The sequence below is a fragment of the Sus scrofa genome, chromosome 9, assembly GCF_054392235.1.
Source record: "Sus scrofa isolate SSC_HxYL_T2T_F1_AM1 chromosome 9, Sscrofa_HxYL_maternal_Yorkshire_Landrace_v2.0, whole genome shotgun sequence".
In the NCBI taxonomy this organism is placed as follows: Eukaryota; Metazoa; Chordata; class Mammalia; order Artiodactyla; family Suidae; genus Sus; species Sus scrofa.
Genome location: NC_139391.1, coordinates 3726683 through 3745459, shown reverse-complemented (window position 1 = coordinate 3745459; position 18777 = coordinate 3726683). Strand labels below are relative to the sequence as shown.

Genomic DNA, 18777 nt, shown 5'->3' with positions numbered 1-18777 from the left:
CAGTTCCCCACTCCAACGCCTCAGCATTCAAGTCATCCCTGCAGAGTGGAGACTCCTAGTGTCTTCCCCATGGTCACTCTCTCAAAGGTTGATCATTTTTCCTCTCAGAGAATGGTTTTCAGGAAAACAATAAGCATAAAACCACAACCCAAACTAGCATTCATTTTTCAGGGGCTTTTCTGTAAGCCTGTATACTCATTTCATTCTAAACACAACTGAAAATATTACCTTATGCTCAGTTTACAGGCAAGCAAACTGGGGCACAGAGAGGTGAATAACTGAGGGAAAGTCACCCGTCCAGTAAGTGAAAGAGTGTGGATTTAAACTTAGGGCATTTGGTTCCAAAACCTTTGATTATCATGTGTCAATGAAAACAATCAATAGACAATCTAAGAAAGGAACAGAAAATTCCGTTGGCGCCAACCTGAGTATTATAACTTTGGAGATACTCTCAGAAAATTCTAGGGACTGTTCTTTCTGTAAGAGGTCAACGCACGGTTTTTGAGACAAAAGGTTATTCATCAAAGTAACATATTAATAGTTTATATGGTCCAACAAAGCAAGTAGTGAGTCATCTTAACTCTACAGAATCGAGAAATGCTATCTCCAAAGGACTTTCTTTTTCTTTTGTTCAATGAGTAAACATTTTTGTGTCTTCTAAGGGGATCTAGTGAATGTATAATCCAGGTAAACAATGTACACGGAAGGGAAGGGGTTGGTGGCTCAAATGGCAGCGACGATAATGTTGAATTTTTCCTGTCCCGCCTTAAAAATAGTTTTATTTCATCAAGTCCCCTTTTCGATAGAAAGCATTCGGTGATCAAATATTTGGGCCTTCAATGGCAGGTGGGTGCTTACCTGGATTCATCATGTCCCTCAGTGTTAAGTCTTAATAGTCCGATTACTTTGGAAGTTCCCATGCAGGATCTGGCATTGCCACAGTGTGATGCTGGTCGCAGTTGCAGTGAGGGTTCGATGCCTGGCCCAGGAACTTCCACATGCTGCGGGTGCAGCCAAAAAAAAAAAAAAAAAAGTCTGCTTATTACTTTTCTGTTAGGTAGGTTGTACTGGTAGGATGTCTGGTAAGACTGATGGTCAACTCCAACTTGTCAGTTAGGGCTTATGCCAATGATACCGTGTATGTGCATTGTGCATGTTAATTAATTTATAGAGAACCATAGATGTGATCAATAATTCAAGTTGTTTCAATATCATTACTTTACACAAGTAATCAAAATTGCCCATATGGAGTTCCCCTGTGGCATAGTGAGTTAAAGATCCAGCATTGTCACTGCAGCCCCCAGGAACTCCCACATTCTGTGGGTGTGGGGGAAAAAATTGACAAAAGGAGTAATAGCGTCGTTATTTAAGCCAGGATTCTCCTTAACCAAACTTTTTTCCTAGTATTTCCCTTAAACTGGGAAGAGGATCATTCGCCACAGAAATGTGACTCTTCATATGTATCCTAAGATGAGTTATATTAGAAGACTCATCAGATCTTATAACACAATATTCCGTGTGTATTACAGCATAAGTGCCCCCTTGAGATCATGTTAGAATACTGAGGGCCACGCAATTCTGTAGGACTGTTTTCTCATCATGGAGACAGACTTCTGAATAGTTAGATGGGTTTAAGGACCCAGGAGCCCATGTTTATGCCCAGAGGACTTTGAGGGCTTAGCTCAGGGATTCTGGAGCATGCCTATACTGAGCGAAGCCCTCACTCACTATAAAGTTTCCTCCGTAGGACAGACAGACCTGGGTCCCAGGGACACGATGGGACTCCAATCACCTTCTTTAGTCCCAGGGCCTATGCTGTGATATTGCCAAAGTGAGGGCCGGGCGGGGGTCATATATTAGAAAACTAAGGATGTATGGACAGCGGAAATGAGACAGTGTAGAGAGAAAAGACGCAAATGAGGAGAGAAGAGACAGTCGCCTCTGCTTTGCTGAGAAGTTTTCCAAAGTGTCATTCTCCATTCTCGCCACAAAGAAACACGACAGAGCACGTACGATTACGACAGGTGAGAAAAGAGCGACATGTCAGTGAGCAGTGCGTAGGCCTTCTCTCTCCCTCTCCCTCACTCTCTCTCTCATGCACACACACAGAAACACAAACACACAAACCCACACTCACATACATTCTTGTACATACATACACAAAGATATGCATATTTACAAATCCTAATTCTATTCAAAAGCTAATTTCTGAAAACAGGGAACCATATCCTTATATTGCCGGCAGTGTCGGGGATATTAAAATGAATATCCCAGGGAGTTCCTGTCGTGGCGCAGTGGTTAACGAATCCGACTAGGAACCATGAGGTTGCGGGTTCGGTCCCTGCCCTTGCTCAGTGGGTTAACGATCCGGCGTTGCCGTGAGCTGTGGTGTAGGTTGCAGACGCGGCTCGGATCCCGCGTTGCTGTGGCTCTGGCGTAGGCCGGTGGCTACAGCTCCGATTCAACCCCTAGCCTGGGAACCTCCATATGCCGCGGGAGCGGCCCAAGAAATAGCAACAACAACAACAACAACAACAAAAAAGACAAAAGACAAAAAAAAAAAAAAAAATGAATATCCCAGGGTTCCTTGCCCACAGTAGCAGCCTCCTTGTTGGTAGAGAATGGATAAATTCATAAATAAAGTCATGTTATGTTAGGTGTTGCAGACTTGTACAATGTTCTAGAGACATTGTAACTTAAAATAATTTTCTTTATTACTTTCAAACATCAGGAAAGATTCATTTACAGCACTTTAATTTTGGTGCCATTTAAATTTTCTAGATATTTTTTCAATTTATATCCGAGGCAAGATGTAATTTTGCATGTAATTGGTGATGTTACAAGTTGTAAGGAGTAAGAACAGGACAGCTGATGAGCAAAAGGCAACATACTGTACTTACTGTAAGAACACGAGGAATCACAGAATTAAAGGAGTCTGGAGTCAGGGGACTGGAAACTCACCTTTCGTTAAGATTAGCAAGCCTCAAACATAGACGTGGTTTCCTGGGAGAAATAGAATGAGGAAAATTCTAAGAGAGAACCTCTGATTAACTTCCCTTATATCTTGTGACTGCACCAGATCCATGAGGCAGATCCTACAGTTATATCAAAACACAAGGGCATAAGTTAGCAGTTCTAATTGGGACGGAAGATTCTTTAACACCAGACTGCACTTTGAAAACCACCGTGTACAATAATTTCTCAAAAGTAACCAAGAAGAGGCTTGGAGACAGAATGGAAGGCAATGCCATGAAAGGTAAGCATGTACTTCTTTTTGAAATATTCCCAGTTCCTTCAAAGATCTCATATATTGCAAAAAAATAAAAGCCACAAATACCGTTACCTATGATGGATTTCGGAACAATAACTTAGATTCAGGGCACTGCTCAATTAGCCTCTGGAAAGAGAAGAATCTCTAATGTTTTTAAATTAACTGCTTCTACCAACACGGCCACTGTACTGAGTAGAGGTCTTTCCATCTTCCCAGGACTCTGATAAGAACGGATCTTAAGGACAGTGAGATCTTGCTTCTCAACCGGAGTTCAGCGACACCTCAGGAGGATGCCTTCTCTCAATGACACCCCGTTCCATCCCCCCTTCTTTCACCTGCTGGGAATACCGGGACTGGAGACGGTCCATCTCTGGATTGCTTTCCCATTCTGTGCTGTGTATCTGATCGCCCTCGTGGGAAACATCACCATTCTCTCCGTGATCAAGGCTGAACACAGTCTCCACCAGCCCATGTTCTACTTCCTGGCCATGTTGTCTCTGATAGATCTGGGGCTGTCCACCTCCACCATCCCCAAAATGCTGGGCGTCTTCTGGTTCAACCTCCAAGAGATCAGCTTTGGGGGCTGCCTTGCTCAGATGTTCTTCATCCACATGTTCACCGGCATGGAGACGGTTCTACTGGTGGCCATGGCTTATGACCGCTTCGTTGCCATCTGCAACCCTCTCCAGTACACCGCCATCCTCACCAATAAAACCGTCAGCATCTTAGCCTCTGTTGTGGTTGGAAGAAACTTAATTCTTGTGACTCCATTTGTGTTTCTCATCCTGAGGCTGCCCTTCTGTGGGCATCACATCATTCCTCACACATACTGCGAGCACATGGGTCTTGCCCGGTTGGCCTGTGCACCCATCGGGGTCAACGTCATCTATGGGCTCATGGTGATCTCTAATATCATCGTAGATGTGGTCCTGATTGCCTCTTCCTACGTGCTGATCCTCCGAGCTGTCTTCCGTCTTCCCTCTCGGGAGGCTCGACTAAAGGCTCTCAACACTTGTGGTTCTCACGTCTGTGTCATGCTCTGCTTTTACACACCGGCATTTTTTTCTTTCATGACACACCGCTTTGGTCATCATATTCCCCGGTACGTCCACATCCTTTTGGCTAATCTCTACGTGGTTGTCCCACCTGCCCTTAACCCAGTCATCTATGGAGTCAGGACCAAGCACATCCGAGAGCGGGTTGTAAAAATATTTGTACAGAAATAAGAGTTATGTGACATGACTGGGAAATAGAATCATATACAACTCAAACTTTAATAATCCCAGCTCTCTTAAATCTTATATAGTGCTAACCAAATTTTTCATTTTTATTTGGAATGGCTTCAGTTTACCAGATAAAGCAAAGCTACCACTGCTGCCCACTCTGCTCACCCCTCCCATATATCTGGACAAAGGGAAAGGACTCACAGAAAAGGAGGTGTCCTGGAGCAGCAGTGGTTCGGGAGTGGAATGTTGGTGGAAAAGGGAGAATCCTCCCATTTCTCCACGTCCTCTCTTTAGGGACGTTTAGAATCTGATGGAAGGCCGATCTCATTGTATAGAGCGAGAAAACCTGGCTCAGTGGAAGCGAATCTGACTAGCATCCATGAGGATGCAGGTTCCGTTTTTGGTCTTGCTCAGTGAGTTAAGGATCCAGCGTTCCACGAGCTGTAGTGTAGGTCACAGACACAGCTCGGGTCTGGTGTTGCTGCGGCTGTAGTGTCAGCTGGTGTCTACAGCTCTGATTCTACCCCCAGCCTGGGAACCTCCATAGTCCACGGGTGCAGCCCTAAAAAGACAAACAAATAAATAAATAAATACTCACACCATGGTTTAGTCATGATGCCTGAATTAGGATATATTGTTTCACATAAAGTTTTTTCCCAGTCACCCTCAGATGTTATCTTCCTTCTCTAGAGTCATGGACTCGGTTTTGTTTGAACGATCCCTCAATCTTTTCATTTTTTTTTCTTTGCCTTTATGATTAGTTTCCGTCTCTCTCTCCCGCTCTCTTTCTTCAATAAAGTAAGATTTGTGGATGGAAGGATACGTGCACCCACCTTGTGAACATAAGGAATCCATGATATGGTTTTCCCCCCCGTGAAGCAAAGGCATTTTAGATGTGAATTATTGTACATCCTATGTATTCTAACTCCAAATGAATTCTACTTAAACGTTTCCTTGTTTGCTACACCGTTTCAGTTCAGCCACACGGTGCTTCAGAAAGCTTGGAAAGGAATCAAAATCATTCTACGGTTTAAGAACAAGGCCACTTACAGAATCAAGCTCAAAATAATCTCACTCTAATTTATTAATCCTGTAGATTTTGCAGATGTAGTCTCTTTCACAAACTCTAGACATAGCTGGAGAGTGTGGTTTGGTTAAACTAATTGAAAAGGGAACCAAATTGATGTTTGTGACTGACCAGGCAATTTACGACCCTTGCTTAGAAATCAGAAGTCTCACATACATCCTATATTTTAGCACCACTGCCTAGGTTGGACAAAGACAGGCGAAAGGTCCAAGCACATCAGGGGATGAGGACAGAGAGAGCCAAGAAGACATGGAAAACAGCAATATCTTTTGCAATTTATGTAAATTTGGTAGCTCTTGCCCTGAAATTTAATACTGACTAAGTACAACTCTTGCAAACTCTTAACACCTTGTGGAATATCCTTAGGTCTGAGTGCATGGGTTATAAGCTGTTTTGGGTTACTTTAGGCCTCTGCCTCATGCTCCTAAAATTTCCTGGGAACCTAGAATTTTAAAGATGGAAAGATCTAATCTAAACCCTGTATTTTGCAAACAAGAAAACCAAGGTTCAAGGAAAGGCGGGAATTTGTGTCCATGCAATCTACCAGGTATGTACCGTCATTTTGATGTAACAAGAGAAGATCACTCAGCTACAGCTTTTTGACCACAAACTCTTAAGTCTTGGAAGACAATGGGTAAAAATACTTCATGTATATAAGTGAAGATCCAGCATTAGCTTCCAGTAGGGATTCAGCTAGGAAAGTGGGGCACAGAGATTGGTGTTGGTAAGAGAAAAAAAGAGACAACAGAAGCTCTGAATTTAGGAGCAAGCAGCAAAGAGTGACTGAAATGGTATATGCTATTCCTCGTGATGGTCCGTGAATTCTGAGTGAGAAAGCCTGGCCAGCTCCGTGGTGGCCATATCTGCACCTTGTATAAGCAGACTAAATAAAGACAATGTTTTCTCTCTACTGTCAATGACATGAAGTGGTATGTGGCACATAAAATGAAACTTTCCGGTTAAACCTAATTAAGATATTGGGGGAAAGTCAATGTAGAAAATTTAATGTGCAATAATATTGTACACAATGTGCATCGAATTGCACAGGATCGCGGGCCCTGAAATGGTTCACTGTCAAACGGCCGCACCCTGCCTGGACCCGGATAACCAGAGACCCTGTCCTAAGCTCCCTTCTCCGGGGACCTCTGCCCTTTGGAGTAGTCCCCTCAAAATTGTCTAAGTCCACTTCTGGCTCTTGGACCTGGCTGGGGGAGAGCAATCCTGTCTGTGCCCAGGCTGGTGCCCTGAACGTTGACCAAGCATACCTGGGCCCAGCCCTCATCTCTCTTCTGCAGAGATCTCTAAGATTCTCTCTTTCCAGTACCCACTGGCTCGTTCATTTGCGTTAAGGTGCTTTGCAACCCATGTCTACCGGGTTTTCCTGAGAGTTCATAGCTGGAACCATGTTTCAGGAGGGTGCCTTGGTGAGCAGGTAACTCTTCCTGAATGGCATAGACCTCCTCTCAGGAAATCACATGAAACGAAGCCACCAGAAGTGTTCTGACCTGCTGACGGGAGGTGACTTTTACTCATGACTCATGGCAGATGGATGGTGAGTTCAGGGCTCTTGTCTATCAATGGTCCTTTCCCAAAACCAGGGCTTGTTCCCTGTGTGAAAGCTGTTCACTGCCTCTCACTGTCTATGTTCTGTGTTAACTCTCATGCTGCCTCCAACTACAATACCCACAGGTGGCAGCACAATCAACAGACATCCTTTACCTCACTGCCCTCCTCATCCTGGCGCTGGTACCCGGAGTGATCTTCCCACTGCCTCCACAGACTCCACACTACCTGCCCGCCGTTCCTCCTCAAGTGGGGGCACCTGTCCCCTACCAAGGGTTTAAGGCCTTTGTTCTGCCACGCCACTGACAATTTTCAGTCTATGTCCTTTTTTAATATCCAATCCATATGATGACATGCCATCCTGAGTCAATGGTAAACAATTCCAGATGATGTAGGGGTTTGACATGGAAGAATGAGACTGTTCTCTGCCCACAGAAGCCTCACCTCTGCAGCAAGCTGGTGACACTGGGTGAAAGGAGCAAAGCACTCAGAATTGAAAGAGTGTGCCTTCTAGTCAACTAATGCAGTCATTAGGGACTAATATTTCAAGTGGTTGAAAGATTGTTTTTCTGCATTCATGCTATGAAATGTAAACATGATTTAATGTATATAGAAAAGAATAATCATTTACATCTTCCTGGCAGATCTGGTTAAGCCTGGCATTTGTGGTGCTCTCCAGTGAAGCAGAGAAAACTTTGGAGAGGGTCACTGGCAGCCGTTACTCGTGGATGATGTACTGGAGATGCTGCATCCTAAGGCACGATGCAGTCAGAAGTAAAGGAATGAAATTCGAAGCCCTAGAGGCAGGATGACCTGTTTTGCTCTGAACATCCATGGCCTTGCAAGTAATAACCATGTTAGTACCTTCTTTTTGTGGCATGAGAAATGAAATGGCCAGAAATAGCCTGTTTTAGTTCATGGGGCTGAACAGAAAGAAGGAAAGAAATAGTATCTGGAAACTACAAAGAATCCTTATGTGCAGTGCCTGGACCATAACCAAATATATAATTAATTCTCATTATCTTAAATTGTCCTTGATAAATTACTAGATATCACTAGGTCCATGAATTTTATCATACATTTTTTATATAATTTATGTTTTCAAGGACCCACCCCCCAAAAAAAATTTACCCCAGGCACCGCATGCAGCGATAGGTCAGGTCCTACGTACATTTTTACATTCAATCTCCGTGTATCTAATTTCCACCTTCCCATTTCACTCCTATGATCTGTGTCAGAATAATACTGTCTTGGACCTGGAGCAGGCCCCCAGTGTTCTGGGAATAATATGTATGCAGTTTGACTATTGATTTGTATATGAAGGTGTGTGTAATATCATGTGTGCACACATGCTTCGTATATGACAGCTCATGGCATGAAACTGCCAGTGTCTCAATATTAAGTGCATTTACACACAGGCTTAATAGCAAATGTATATGATATGGTAAGAAGAAAAAATATACAAAACATAAAAATAGTTGAGGAAATACTGGCAGAAGGACAAAACTCCATATTTAATTCTATTCTGTTTTATTAAATGTCCCAGGACAAGTCATTTCCCATAGCATCCCTTACTCTCCCAGATACTCCTTGCTTATGGGAACCCTTTATGAATCCCAGGGAACTTCTCAGAATACAGAAACCCGTCTAGCTTCATCAAATATTAGTGGTCTTTCTCTCCAACTTTATATTCCTCACCAGCCTTGAGAGCAGACACAACTCAGTCTAACCTAAAGAAGCACATTTTCATGATATGTAATCCAGGTACAATCTCTTCTCAAATCTCTTCCAATGTTGATGCCCTCACTTGGCTCATCAATCCGAAGCTCACACTATTTAGTCAGAGCATTGATGTTAGCCTGGCCTAAGGGAGGGAAAAAAAACTTGGAAAATTCCAGATGTTCTCAGACACTTCCATCCTCCAGGGGCCAACCTGGAAATTTTGAACAAAATTACCAACAATTTCCCAAAATGGTTTCGTGATTTTTTACTCCTCTCAACAGGCATGAGAGTTCCAGCTGCTCCACATTCTCACCAGTGTGGTTTTCTTTTCTTTTTTTGATCTTTTGAATTTTAGCAACTCTAGTGAGTGAGAATCAGTATCTCGTTGTAGGTTTGAGTTTAATTCCCCTGGGGATTAATGGTGTTGATCACAGTTTCAGTGCTTATTGGCCATTTTAAAATTTTCATTTGTGAAGTGTCTTTTCCAAGAACTACAAAATTAGCTACTTTGTATACATTCAAGTGTAGTTCGAAAGGCTTTGAGCAATTGGAGTTCAAAGAGAAAACTGCCTGCGTTAAAAGTAAGACCAGTAAAATATATATATATAGGTATAGGTTATATGCTATATGTATAGTATATTATGATATAAGGTAAGTTTAAATAGAAAAATATGCAGTAAATGAAAAGGCTGCCTTTTGGCTGTATTAGTCAGTTTTGGAAAAAATACTTGGCAGACTCAAGATGGGACCCCTAAGCTATGGTAGGCTACGGGCACAGTGTAGAAAAAACACAAGAGACAGTACAAATAGGAAACATGAGGAATATTTGAACTCCTAGCCTGAAGAGAAGCAGTTCCTAAAATCTAGAGATTCCGAGATGTCGTGGAGAAACCCACCTGGCAGGAGTTGGGATTTATTTTGAGGGACCCACCCAGCCATAATGACCTTCAGGTCACCTGCAAAGAGAGACCAGGTGGAAGCCAGAGTGAACAGCCTGACTCCCCTCCCTCCTCCACTCCTGCTAGCGCTACTTTCTGAACTCAACCAGGTGCCAAAGTGCAAAGGGGGCCACCAGTCCTGACCATGACTCTGAGTACTCCAGGGAGCAGAGTACGGAGCAGTCCTGGAGAGGCCAGGAGAAGACATCCAGCCTGTGGGGCCACGGAGAGGAAGAGCTGGAAAACCATCCTGAACAAAACCTTGAGAACAGGCATCTTTATATATTCTTCTTTCAGATGCCATTCTGTACTCTTTTTTTTTCAGGATTACGTCAATGATATCTGATTCTGTCCTTCTGTCTGTTCTCAGAGTCCCCTTAGAGGAGACTTGAATTTCTTTTTACCCTTTTAGACAAACCAGGCATTATCCAAAATGCTGCTGATTTTTAAAAATCGTGCTACTAATAGGCTTGGAAATTAAATTGTCCATGTTTACCCCGAGGATTAATTTTTTTTAAAAGAATGAATAAAATAATCATGTATTTGTCTTCATGTTCTATGTTTATATTCCCAAATGTTCTCATATAATCTCATATCACTCTTCCCCTGGTGCCCAAAGACACACCAGCAGTATTCTTTTACTTGTTTTCTAAGATGCATGTTTTCTAAGATGCATGACTATTAAAAAAAACATTTGCTTTCTAAAGTGTTAACTAGCATTGAAATTCAAAAACAACTGATATGAAATGATGTAGCCAGATGTAACACATTTTGTGGAGAATATTATAAATGATCAAGAAGAGTCGCTACGTTTTTATACTTTACACTCTTTTATCAGAAAATAAATCAGGCTTCCTGAAGAAAAGATGGTTATTCACTTTGGAGTTATACAAGTAAAGATATATGTAAAGTACCCTGAAAAATTGCAGTTACCTGACAGCTCACATGAGATATCCTGTTATTTGCTCAAGAAATGTAGTTGATTTGACCCTTGTATACATATAATGCAAAAATTACCAGCAAACTTTTATTGATTTAGCTTATATTTATTGAGCACCTAAATAATGTGCTAACTAACTCATAGGAGGAGCCTAGCAAATGTAGGTTGAATCAAGGAATATTTGCTTGTCACGTGGCCATTGCTGACATCTAGCAGTCATGCGAAGTGCATTTCTTAAATAAATGAGTCCTTTGTAAGAGCAATCCAGTGAGCTAAAGAGTAGCGTAGTTGTTCTAGTCAAATTCTACATCAAAAACATCTATTTAAACATAAGTAATAAAGATAAATAACTTTTTAATAACAGCTGGGATCCATTATCGAACACTGCTATTCCAGGCAAATGCATTGTCTCATTGAATTCAGAGAAAAAGCATGTGACAAGTGAATTGTCATTTTCATCACCCTGGTAACTCTATTGGGGGGACGTGAGGCTCAGAGAAGAAAGGTGCTTAACATCTCTCAGCCAGTGCATTGCAGAAAAAAAAATTAAAGTTTTTACTCTAAAACATCAACTCCAGCGATGCCATAAAACAATTCTAATAGCCAGTGTTTATTATTAATTAATTAATTAATTAGAATTCTAATAAACTGTTACTGAGCACTTTTTAGGCATCCTCTTATTAGATCTCATCACAAAAATCTCCTAAGTCATATGATATTTTTCTCATTTTCCCCTGTGAGATAACCAAGGCTAGAATGGCAATTCAAACTGACCAAAGTCATGGAACAAAGAGCCGGACAAAAAGGTCATGTTCTTTGTGTAGATGATAAGCTGCTTTCCCCTTTTATAAGTATATATGTATCTTTGTCTTTTCATTAATTAATATCATACAAAGTGTTAGAGGCACTATGCTCTCACAAAAATCATTAGCATAATTCTTACAACAGATATAGTTCAGGGTATGTGGAACTGACATGAGAATCCTGACTCTGCTCTTTATTAAATGTACCTGTATTTCTGAGCTGAATTTGAGACCATGCTGGATTTTTTTCCCTGGAGTGCTCTTGCCCTGTCTGTTTACCTGGTGATTTAAATTCTTGACCAGAGGTCATTATGCCTCTGGCCAGTGAGACTCCCAGGACCTGTTCAGGAGGGTACTTGCTAAAGATGCAAATTGTGGATGATCTGTGACCAGAAGGCATCTCCGACCAGAAGGTACAGAACTTTACACTTCGGGCCGTGGAAGTTTTCTGTGCCATACTGCAGGTCCAGGGACACAACCCACAGTGGGAACACCCTTCCCAGGGGACTAGAGTTCTTGTATAACAACTTGGCACTGGAAGTGAGAGCTCAGGCACATGCAGGTTGCAGTCTGTGGCATCCAGTTCTTCATGGACCATTTCTCGGACGCTTGCCAGGGGTAAGTGTGTCCCCAAAGGGAAGGTTCTTATCTTGTCACAGAAGGAATTCAGAAACAAGACAAAAATTGAGAAAGAAAAATAAGGATTTATTTACGTGAGAAATATACCTCTTTAAGAGAGTTAGGCAGAGAGAGGAGCAGCCGCTCTGCGTTTTTCTGGCACGCCTGTTATAAGGGGCATCCAATGGCATGGGAGGAATATTCACTTAATATTTAATATTCCTTCATTTTCATTGAAGCTCCACCTTCCCAAAGGAAGAAGGGATTTTTGTCCTTATTTAGCTTTGATCAGAGGTGTCATGGCTTTGGTGCATGGGAGCATAATGGACTTATCAGCAGTATTATTATAATTTCATTGTAATGAGGGCATACTGAGCAACAGGTTACATTCAGATGCTGGAGATTCAGCTTTTCTTTGCCTGCCCGTGGACACCGCTGTTCACATGATGCGTGGTTCCCTGCCATCTGGCCCCATGCGCCCCTTCTCTGCTCAGGCCTAGCTATCTTCCTGCTGTCACAGGTGAATCAGGTTCTGGTTACGCTGGAAGAGGGATCACAGGGACAGGAACTAAAGTGGTTCGTGGGCTGGTGGAATTCCAGCGACTCAGCCAGTCTGCGTAGAGAAGGCCGTCTCCAAGCAACATAGCTAGAAAGAGTCAGGAGCTGTAGGCAGAAGAACTTGAATTTATAGCTGCACATCAGTCACCAACACACAAGCACAAGCAAAGCACTCACAGCGCTAAGGGTGCAAAGTGCTATCCACAAACCCAGAGTGTGTATATAGATACAAAGAACGTTCTAGGCACACGTGAAAGACGGAAGTAACTCCCATTAACTGGCACAGATGAAGTCCTTCCTTCCCTGTATCCTCCTCGTTTGCCCTCTCAGAAGAGAACCTCTTACACTGGGCACAGTCATCCTGGTGAGATGCTGCAGCGTAGGTGAACAGTGGGCACAGAAGGGTTGAGAGAATGGAAACCCGAAAACCTGGGCAAAGAGTTATTTCCTTGTGCAGCAAAGGATGGAGAACAGTACCTGGGAGCCGCTCGTCAGTTTACCTGAGAAACTGAGTGTCTGAAAGGGAAGAGGGGTTGAGAAAGGGAGAGAAGGAGAGAGCATCAGAGGGTAGCAGCAGAGATGAATTTTAAAAGTACACATGGACGCGCTTATTAAACAGAAGAAAATGTTAAGCACACAAAAGGGGGAAATGACAACACCGCAGAGGTCACAGCCTTGATAACGGCCAGGCCACGATAAGGATGAGGGTGCCGCAGAGGCAGTGGAGGGAGGAAGACAAAGACTGTTGCCAACGACGATAAACGTTCTGAATCCGTAATGGAATGTAGACACCAAAGCACTTTTTAGAATGTTTCCCCACACAGATCGTTAAAAATGTAAGGATAGCCATGACAGGACAAGCCTTTTATGAGGCCAAGAAGCAAAATACTGGCTTCGCTAGAATTTAAGCTTTGTGGAATTGGCGACCGAGACTCAATCCGTGGAACTGTCCACATTTGCAGCAGTACTTGGCAGATCATGAGCATTCTGATATACTTGTTAAATGATTTGAAGGCTTAATAACTGGTCACTTATCAATATAACAGATGAGGGCAGAGGGTGGTGGTAGAGTAAGTTGGCAGAAGATCCTAAATACGGTAGATGGAAAATGTAAGTAATTGGAAGCAGTTATTAACACATGTAAGACATAAGATTTTAGAAACTTAATACATGAACTTGATCTTTTTTTTTTTTTTTTGGTCTTTTTAGGGCTGCACCCATGGCATATGGAGATTCCCAGGCTAGAGGTTGAATCGGCGCTATAGCCGCTAGCCTGCACCACAGCCTCAGCAACAGCAGATCCAAACAGCATCTGCCAGTTGTACCACAGCTCACAGCAACACCCGATCCTTAACCCACTGAGCAAGGCCAGGGATCAAACTCGCGTCCTCACGGTTACTAGTAAGACTTGTTTCCGCTGTGCCATAACGGGAGCTTCTGAGCTTAACCTTTTATTGCAAGATTAAGATGACAAGTCCAACCACTGAAATAACGCCCACCTTCCTACCTCCCCTAAGTGCCACCAGGAGGGGCAAACAGAGGACGTCCCAGGTTATAGGTAAAACCTCCATCCCATTTCCCTCGTTCTACACAGAGCCCCTACTGCCATCGCTCATGCTCTGACTCACTAGTCCTCAATCACATTTTATTGATAGTTATATTGAGCAGCCATGTGTTTTTCAAAAGGAAAAATTTTGAAGGTCACTGGCGAAGAGGGATGAATTATAAAAAAAGTTAAAGATTATAGAAGCCTTAATTAGCTCAGCAGATGTGAAGGGAAAAAAATAGACTTGATTGCTCTTTCTGAAGACTCCGCCAGAAAAGAGCCAGCTGTAAAGTTGACCTGCTCCCTCAATCTCCAGCACTAAGAGCATGACACAAGCTATCATCTTCAACCCAGACATCTATGAAAACTCCTAACGGATCTGACTGCAGAGGCACTAGCTGCCTTTACTACAGTTTAGACAGGGCAACCAGAAGGATAGTTTTGAAATGCAAATAGGAGCCCGTTACATTGCAGCTTAAAATCCTACCATTTCTTCCCTTCATTTCTTGGGTGAAAAGAAAGCATCTTAAAATTGACCCCAAGGGTTTACATGATCTCTCCCTACCTCTAGCTCATCCCAGCCACACCGTGCTTGCTTTCTGAGCCCTCGCCATGCTGACTTTTCCTCTTTACGATGCAATGTCCCACCACTCCGCCTTTGCACTTCTCATTCCTATGAACTAGACAGGTTTTTTTTCCTCTGCTCATTTTTCTCTCTACTTATTAGTGGATTCTTATTCTGCGGCTATCAGCTGAGTAAACTCCTCCTCAGGAAAGCATTCCCCATGAACCCCAGTCTGGGTTAAATAAGCCCAGAGGGAAGCGCGGGAACTCTTCCCAGGAGTTCAGTGGTTACTTTGCATTTGTTTAAGGGATTTGATTAATGTTGGCCCCACTCGCTAGACTCTATGGTTCCTCAGAACAGGAGGTGGATTAGATTCTGCCCACTGAGTGGCTTGAACACCAATACTAAGCACCTAGAAATGATTAGATTCTGGGAGAATGTCAGATTCTGGGAGCTCACACCTGCACCTCTCCCCGGAATTGTCCTCAGACCCAAGGAGCTACCTCAGCCAAAGAGCTGCCTACTGCACAGGGTAACCCACGGCCAAGGACAGGATGCCAGGCGAGTACAAATTACTGACTTCCTTGCCTCGCTGCGGGGTAACACACAGGACCATTCCTGCTCCAGAACTTCCCAGAGGATCACTGGAGGCCCCACATGCGACCTCATGGTGAGTCAGGTTCTCCTTTGACCCCATCCTCTATTATTAACTTCTATACAAGTGGAATTCCTTGGAGAACCCCTCCACTACTCTAGAACCAGGTTTGTGTTTATCTACGATCCTAGATATCATAATAGGAAAGATTATTTCCACTAAGCTTTTTACTTTCGTTTGCTCATTAATGCTGATCTCTGCCTATCAGTATATCAAGTGTACCCTGAAGATCAATTTGACACAGGTTTTGACCTCAAAGAAATAGTATCCGCATGGTAAATGTCTAGTAGTGTTTTCAAGGTGGAAAGAGCATCAGAATCAGCTGGAGGGTTTATTAGCCTATTACTGGGTCCCAGCCCTGGAGCTTCTGAGTTACTGAGTCTGGGCGAGTGTCCCATAACTTGCATTTATAGCAAATTAGCACATGATGTTGATACCCATGGCCCAGGGACTACACACCGATAAACAGGGGTAGCTAATATAACAGAAAGATAAATAGACCTCTAGAAAATAACAAAAAGAATTACCAATCATAAAATAAGCCAATAAGTATGTAATTAAATCTAGGCCAAGAACTATTTTGGAAATTGGAGCTGGAAAAGACTAGTACTAAGGCTTTGCAATTCTGCTGAAACCGCTACTGTTTTGCTGAAATTGTAGAATAGTCTCTCAATATGTCAGAATTTCGTAAGTCCAATGCTGTAGCTCAGATTCAAACCCCAGCTATTCAATCCTCCACTTTTTCCGGGTTCTCTCCCACATAGAGTCTTCTTCATTTTCATATCTGTTTTGCAAGAAAGTGTCATTCCCCTGAGACATCCCCCTGAATGCCAGTCCTGCGAGAGAGAGAGAGACACACACACACACACACACACACACACGCACGCACGCACGCACGCACGTCATCCTCCTCCTCATCTTATGTAGGCTTTACATCCTGATGAACAGATAGATATATTTGCCATTTTATTGCCCTAAGCAAGTTCTTCCTTAGAGACTGAAGGAAAAAAGACCTACGTGCAGAATAGCAGTGGGTGCAAGTTTTCTGCAGGGTTTCTATGCACATGAGACAAATACTTTGTGGTGAGAGGGGCTTCTTAATGCTGCCTCGTATTTCATCTCTAGGTCTCCTCTGCCGCATTATGGGATTAGAAAATGGATCTTCTATTCCTCCAGAAAATAGGCAACACCGTGAAAGAGGTTACGGTCTCCCAGCGGAAGCAAGATCCCCGCTGCCGGACATGCATCTATAAGCCATGCCCACAGGTATGCTGCAGCCCAACAATACGCCCTTCCATCCTCCTTCCTTCCTTCTGACCGGGATTCCAGGGCTGGAGGACGTGCACGTCTGGCTCGGCTTCCCCTTCCTCGCAGTGTATCTGGTCGCCCTCCTGGGGAACGCCACCATCCTGGTTGTGATCCAGACTGAACGCAGCCTGCACCAGCCCATGTTCTACTTCCTGGCCATGCTGGCCTGCACCGACCTTGGCCTGTCCACAGCCACCATCCCCAAGATGCTGGGCATCTTCTGGTTCCACCTCAGGGAGATCGTGTTTGGTGCTTGCATCGCACAGATGTACACGATCCACATATGCACCGGGCTGGAGTCGGTGGTGCTGACGGCCATGGCCATCGACCGCTACGTTGCCATCTGCAACCCCCTGAGGTACCGCCTGCTCCTCACCAACAAGGTGATGGCCATCCTGGGCGGCCTCATCCTGGGGAGGACGTTGGTGTTTGTGACTCCCTTCATATTTCTCATCCTGAGGTTGCCTTTCTGCCAAGTTCGCATTATCCCGCACACCTACTGTGAACACATGGGTTTGGCAAAGCTGGCTTGTGCCAATATTAGGGTCAATGTTATCTACGGCTTGATTGCCTTCTCGGTGGGATATATTGACCTCTCTGTGATTGGCTTTTCCTACATCCAGATCCTCAGGGCCGTCTTCCAGCTCCCGTCCTGGGAGGCCAGGCTCAAGGCACTCAGCACGTGTGGCTCCCACGTCTGTGTCATGTTGGCCTTCTACCTGCCGGCACTTTTCTCCTTCATGACCCATCGGTTTGGCCACAACATCCCTCATTCCATCCACATCCTTCTGGCCAACCTATACGTGGTTGTTCCCCCTGCCCTCAACCCTGTTATCTACGGGGTCAGGACAAAGCAGATAAGAGAGCGAGTGCTTAGGATGCTTAACCCTAAAAGCTACTGACATGTAGCCCCAAGAGGATCTTCCTGATAGCTCAGTGGGACAAGAGTAAGATCAAAATAGAAGTAAACCCTGGAAGTTCTTGTATCAAAGTCCTCTGCCGTTCCCACACCAGCCCTTCAAAGCACATTTTCCCCACTACTCATAAGCTGCACTCCCTACTAGAAGGCATATCCTGAAGGCTCCAAACTAATCACTACCTTGTTTGTCATCACTACCTGTTTGCCACAGGAGCAGTACAACCAAAAAAATGCTCACATTTAAACCCCGCGGACACTACAAAATTTCCAAAGGGAGAAAAAAGTTGGCAAGAAGTTGGGTCCCTATTAATGACCTTAAATCATTTTCTTTCTTATGGGGAATTTTCTTCCTCCACATGTCAGAAGCTGAAGTTCATGACAATAAAAATATGTTCATGGAAACCAAGCAGGGTGCAGCGGTGAGAGAAATGCATAATGAGTCATGAAATCCAAGTTTAAGTTCAGGTTCTGGCCTTGGTGAAAGATTAACCTGAGAATGTCACCTAGAGTTCTTTGGGCTTCAGCATCCTTGCCAATGAAATAACTCAAAACAACAACAACAACAACAAACTGTTGTGAACATCCTTGCAGCTTCCAAAACCCAAACTCTTTGGAAATAAATAAACAAATGTATTTGTTGTCTGGTTGCTAATTTGGTGCCTGTAGATTTAACTTACTGAATACAATCGAAATGCAATCCTAGTACACAGTCCCTGGGGTGAGGTGAGGTCTCCAGCTCTAAGCGACCCCAGTGTTTGGAGGTCTTCAGGGACCGGACCCTCCCCTTGGGCAGAGCCTTTCAATCAGATTATAGAGTGAGGGGGCTTTCTGGGTTTGAGGACTCCGCAAGACTCCATGCCTACAGGTCCGGTCAGGGCAAGTTTTAGGGCAGAATGTAATCAAGTGCCTTCTGTGACAATATAGAGTCATTTCTCCTTGAGTATGGAAGCCAGATGGCATAATTGATTTGTGATTTATTATTTTATTTTATTTGTTTTTTAGGGATGCATCTGCAGCATATGGAAGTTCCCCCTGGGCTGGGGGTCGAATCAGAGCTT

At 43.7% G+C, this 18777-nt stretch overlaps 2 protein-coding genes across 8 annotated transcripts; both read left to right on the top strand.

The window, feature by feature from the left end:
* The first annotated feature begins 1555 nt into the window (after positions 1 to 1555).
* LOC100521811 (olfactory receptor 52E4) lies at positions 1556 to 10359 on the top strand. Of its 2 annotated transcripts, XR_014816712.1 has the most exons (5): positions 1556 to 2024; positions 3080 to 3256; positions 3488 to 4373; positions 7792 to 8003; positions 9918 to 10359. XR_014816712.1 is itself a non-coding variant. In XM_021102649.2 (3 exons), exon 3 carries the CDS (start codon positions 3562 to 3564, stop codon positions 4495 to 4497), a length of 936 nt encoding a protein of 311 aa, XP_020958308.2. In that variant the 5' UTR covers positions 1556 to 2024; positions 3080 to 3256; positions 3488 to 3561. The 2 variants fall into 2 exon arrangements, 1 of the variants encoding a protein (XP_020958308.2); XM_021102649.2 differs by lacking the exons at positions 7792 to 8003; positions 9918 to 10359 and having other exon boundaries at positions 3488 to 4497.
* OR52E5 (olfactory receptor family 52 subfamily E member 5) lies at positions 7792 to 18352 on the top strand. 6 transcript variants are annotated; one of them, XM_084978310.1, is made up of 3 exons: positions 7792 to 8003; positions 15327 to 15507; positions 16618 to 18122. In XM_084978310.1, the coding sequence occupies exon 3, from the start codon at positions 16749 to 16751 to the stop codon at positions 17700 to 17702; it is 954 nt and encodes a 317-aa protein (XP_084834436.1). In that variant the 5' UTR covers positions 7792 to 8003; positions 15327 to 15507; positions 16618 to 16748; the 3' UTR covers positions 17703 to 18122. The 6 variants fall into 6 exon arrangements, 5 of the variants coding, with proteins under 5 accessions (XP_084834436.1, XP_084834435.1, XP_084834434.1 ...); XM_084978309.1 differs by lacking the exon at positions 7792 to 8003 and adding an exon at positions 12817 to 13836 and having other exon boundaries at positions 16618 to 18352; XM_084978311.1 differs by lacking the exon at positions 7792 to 8003 and adding an exon at positions 13549 to 13836 and having other exon boundaries at positions 15327 to 15398; positions 16669 to 18352.
* The last annotated feature ends 425 nt before the right edge of the window (positions 18353 to 18777 follow it).

Bases quoted from the DNA above. Each gene is read 5' to 3' on its own strand.
- OR52E5 (XM_084978308.1), top strand. From the start codon at position 16,749: ATGCCCACAGGTATGCTGCAGCCCAACAATACGCCCTTCCATCCTCCT.
- LOC100521811 (XM_021102649.2), top strand. From the start codon at position 3,562: ATGCCTTCTCTCAATGACACCCCGTTCCATCCCCCCTTCTTTCACCTG.